Source organism: Penaeus monodon, chromosome 22, assembly GCF_015228065.2.
Source record: "Penaeus monodon isolate SGIC_2016 chromosome 22, NSTDA_Pmon_1, whole genome shotgun sequence".
Lineage (NCBI taxonomy): Eukaryota > Metazoa > Arthropoda > Malacostraca > Decapoda > Penaeidae > Penaeus > Penaeus monodon.
This window is the reverse complement of record NC_051407.1, coordinates 22,040,254-22,043,770: the sequence shown is the minus strand read 5'-3', so window position 1 is coordinate 22,043,770 and position 3,517 is coordinate 22,040,254. Positions and strand designations below refer to the sequence as shown.

Here is a 3,517-nt window from a genome sequence, read left to right as displayed (position 1 = left end):
TTTCTGGGGAAAAGGAAACCTGCAAATAAAATGCAGTGAATGCAAGTTAATGAAGTCGAACTTTTTAGTTCATTGCAAGCAAAGAGCAATAATTCATTGTCAACATTACGGGTTTTTGCAACTTAATGGCTATCATCTTGCGAAACCGTGTGAATTGCATCATAGGAAATCGCTCTCCAGGGGCGTAACCGAATTCCGTTCGACCTTTAAAAGATGAAGAGCACCAAAGGAAATCTACAGTGTTCCTGCCATCCCGAAGAAGAAACGTGTTTCCAGCACGCACAGCTATCTTTGCCTTAATTTACTCGGAAAGGTGTGTCTGTGTTGCCTGGTGGATTTTTAGGGAAAGAGGCCTTTGGGACCAGAATCCTATTATCTGCAGTATCTTTGTCTTGTCTGTTATAATCTTAATTGAAATATCTAACATCTGTTGTCACCAATCACAGGAAGGTGCACGTGTTTACTACTCTCTTTCTCCGTTTTACTAGTGTAAATAATGATCAGAATCCTGCTGGTGGTCAGCCTGGTGGCAATGGCGTCTTGTAACTGGGCAACTCGAAGATCCAGCCACCGCGTTCCATTCGATGCCCATCTGCGACTGCCAAAGGTTTGGTGTTGGTAGTCGTGCATGTGGCATGCCTAGCCCGGGTTACCATAAAGACAGTTCTCACATATGCTACTCATGTCAGTCAGTCCAAAATCTGCTATTTCTAGAGTTTATTCTCAGTTCTACACACTTTGCAACGATCCAGTCATCATGATAACATACACCTCAACACGGCAATTCTTTTCAAGTTACTCCGGTTTAAACTACCCAAGGCAAGTCCATAACGTTCATCTGGACACCAAGCTATGTTGGCATACCACATAATGACCAGACAGACATAGCAGCAAAGGCCAACACAAGACTATGCACCTATAGCAACGTCAAGCCTAGTATCACCAGAGCAAGTTTACCACCTACCAGATCTCAAGGATACAACATCAGTTCACACAGGATCACCTGCACGTTGGTATAAGGCAGCATCGGATCACGGGCAGGTTACTACCCCAAGGTTTTTTTATCACGAAGGGACGCTGTTTTCATACACAGATTGCAATTGGCCTATAAATGCAGCTGGGATATAGATGAGAGTCTCACGAGATTGCCTACATTGCCAGGAGGTAACATCTGAGCCCCTTATTCACTACATGTTACAATGCCGCTTTTTACAACCCATCAGACCAAGTGACCTGCCCAACACATGCTGCTAGTTTAGCAGCCAGATGCATACCTCTCCTCTTAGAGAATGAACACAATTTTAGGTTTGTCTCAAATTTTCCCCCACCAAGATAAAAAAAAAATTTCATATATTCTTTTATTCACTATTTACCTATACAGTACAGCATAGCTATTCTATCTACGACTGACTTTAAGCTTCACAAGGTACCCAGGCTATCTGACTACTTGGATAATGCGGGTTACGCTTAAGCCACGCGGGAAGAGTCACTCATAGCTGGCGGAATAGGATTTTTTCCATACTAAACATTAATCATTCACCTTAGGGGAGGAACACTGCTAAGGACCTGTGGGTATTTGGTAGGCTGTCGATAAAGACCTGCAGCTGTATATGCAAAGTGTCATTGATTTCTTTGGTTGGGGTATTAAAGAATTATATCAAGAAAGGAAAATATGTAAGGTTTGAATTTTTAACATACCTCTGATGTTAACTATATGTACAAGCACTAGTTTCTTGGATGTTGATTGTTCGGTAATTATGTGTGCTAAGAGATTTTCTTTCAGTTGAATAAAGATGTAATTGTATGTTACACTGTTCAGTTGGTTTGGGCATCACAATTCATGCTTATCCTTCAGTTATAAACAGGGTACATTTTGAAAAGTTTGCGAGAGTTTTACCGATTATTAGGTATGTTCAGTGATCTTGCCTCTCAGCAACACCTGTATGAGAATACAAGTGCATTGTTATTTACATGATTAAATATTGTCAGTTTTTGTACGAGGACGCATTCCAGATTTTTCCGAGGAAATAGCCTAAATTGTTAACAGAATTTTTCTTTTTTAGATGAACATCTTTGACCAGTCGCCTTTAAAAAGAGAAGCAAGTAAGTTATATTATTTATGTATTTGTCTGTTCTGTAGTTCTTATGGATCCCAAATGAAAGAACATTTGTAACTGTCGCTATGAAGATAAACAGGGTTCACATACAAAGTCTCTCATAATAATTACCTACAGAGAGAAGCGAGGCTGTGAGCGAGGATGAGCGGGACGAAGTGTTGTGGACGAGCGAGTGCTCGCCGCGAGTGGCGGGTGTTCGGCGTGGTCAGGACGCTCGCCTTCAGTGTGAGATGGTCGCCCCCACAGGCTCTGTCCTCACGTGGTACAAGGACGGCGTGCCACTACACCGAGAGGTTAACAAACATATATGTCGCAGAACTGAAATTTAGATCTACAATGAAATTATATTAGTGTATATAATTTCTATTAAAAAAAAATATGTGTATGAGTAAAACATCATAGACTTTTTAATTATATTTTCATGCTAAGATAGAGGGGAAATAACGAGTTTGGCAATACTTGATATAGGGTGCCCAGGTCGAGGTAGGTTCCACGCCCCAAGAGCTTCTGGAAGAGGCGACCAACATGCTGGGTCTGGAGGAGGAGCTGTCCTCAACGGCGTCCACTTCCGCCTCCGTCCTGCAAATCTCCTCCGTCGTCTATTTGGACTGCGTCTCCGACCAACACCAGGTCTGTTAGCATAAAAAATGGGATCATCCTAACCATATTTGAAATTATGCAGCTCCCTATACATTAAACTGTTGTATTAAAATCCCTACACAGGCGACATACAAGTTGGAGGTGAGGGCTCCACGGAGTCAGAAGTCCTACTCTCGTCTTTTTACTGTAGTTATCGTAGGTAAGTTCACTTCATTGTTAATGAACAAATAGCAATACCTGTGCAATATACTTACTACAGAATGTAGATACAGGTGCGAATGCTGCAGTGAAAATAATAAGTATATCCCCTGGTACGAGAACAGGTGACGAAAGCGAGACACTGGAGGAAGGCCCCACGTGCCGCCTAGGCGCCCTCGTCAATGCTCTGCCTCGCATCTACCAACACTCTCCCGCGGCCATGGGCCATGTTGGGGACTCCGTGACATTGCCTTGCCGCTCGCAGGGCCACAACGTCACTCGAGAGTGGTTCCTCAACGATGAGAGGATTTCTGGCGACGTCAGCTATCAGGTAATTCCAATATTTCTTTACAATATTCCACTGTATATAAGATATAACTCAAACAGAGCAGGATAGAAAATATATAAAGCATCAAATTTTCGCTGCAAGTGGGTAACCTATCTTAAGCTGATAACCCATATAACAGTTGCATGTCATGGGCTAAAAATGTTTGCATTTAGATCTCAGGGATCGGCGACCTGATTGTGCGACGGCTGAGTGCACAGGGTCGCACACGGTACACATGCAGGGTGACCAGCATGCGGTTCTCTGCCCTTAGTGA

At 42.9% G+C, this 3,517-nt stretch overlaps 1 protein-coding gene across 1 annotated transcript in view; it reads left to right on the top strand.

Moving 5' to 3' along the window:
• The first annotated feature begins 241 nt into the window (after positions 1 to 241).
• LOC119587359 (zwei Ig domain protein zig-4-like) overlaps positions 242 to 3,517 on the top strand; it is a 4,895-nt gene continuing 1,619 nt past the window's right edge. The window contains exons 1-8 of the mRNA XM_037936105.1: positions 242 to 313; positions 489 to 607; positions 2,064 to 2,103; positions 2,235 to 2,410; positions 2,586 to 2,747; positions 2,841 to 2,916; positions 3,041 to 3,246; positions 3,417 to 3,513. Of these exons, the coding sequence (XP_037792033.1) occupies positions 497 to 607; positions 2,064 to 2,103; positions 2,235 to 2,410; positions 2,586 to 2,747; positions 2,841 to 2,916; positions 3,041 to 3,246; positions 3,417 to 3,513 (868 nt within the window). The 5' untranslated portion in view covers positions 242 to 313; positions 489 to 496. The remainder of the gene's footprint in view (positions 314 to 488; positions 608 to 2,063; positions 2,104 to 2,234; positions 2,411 to 2,585; positions 2,748 to 2,840; positions 2,917 to 3,040; positions 3,247 to 3,416; positions 3,514 to 3,517) is intronic.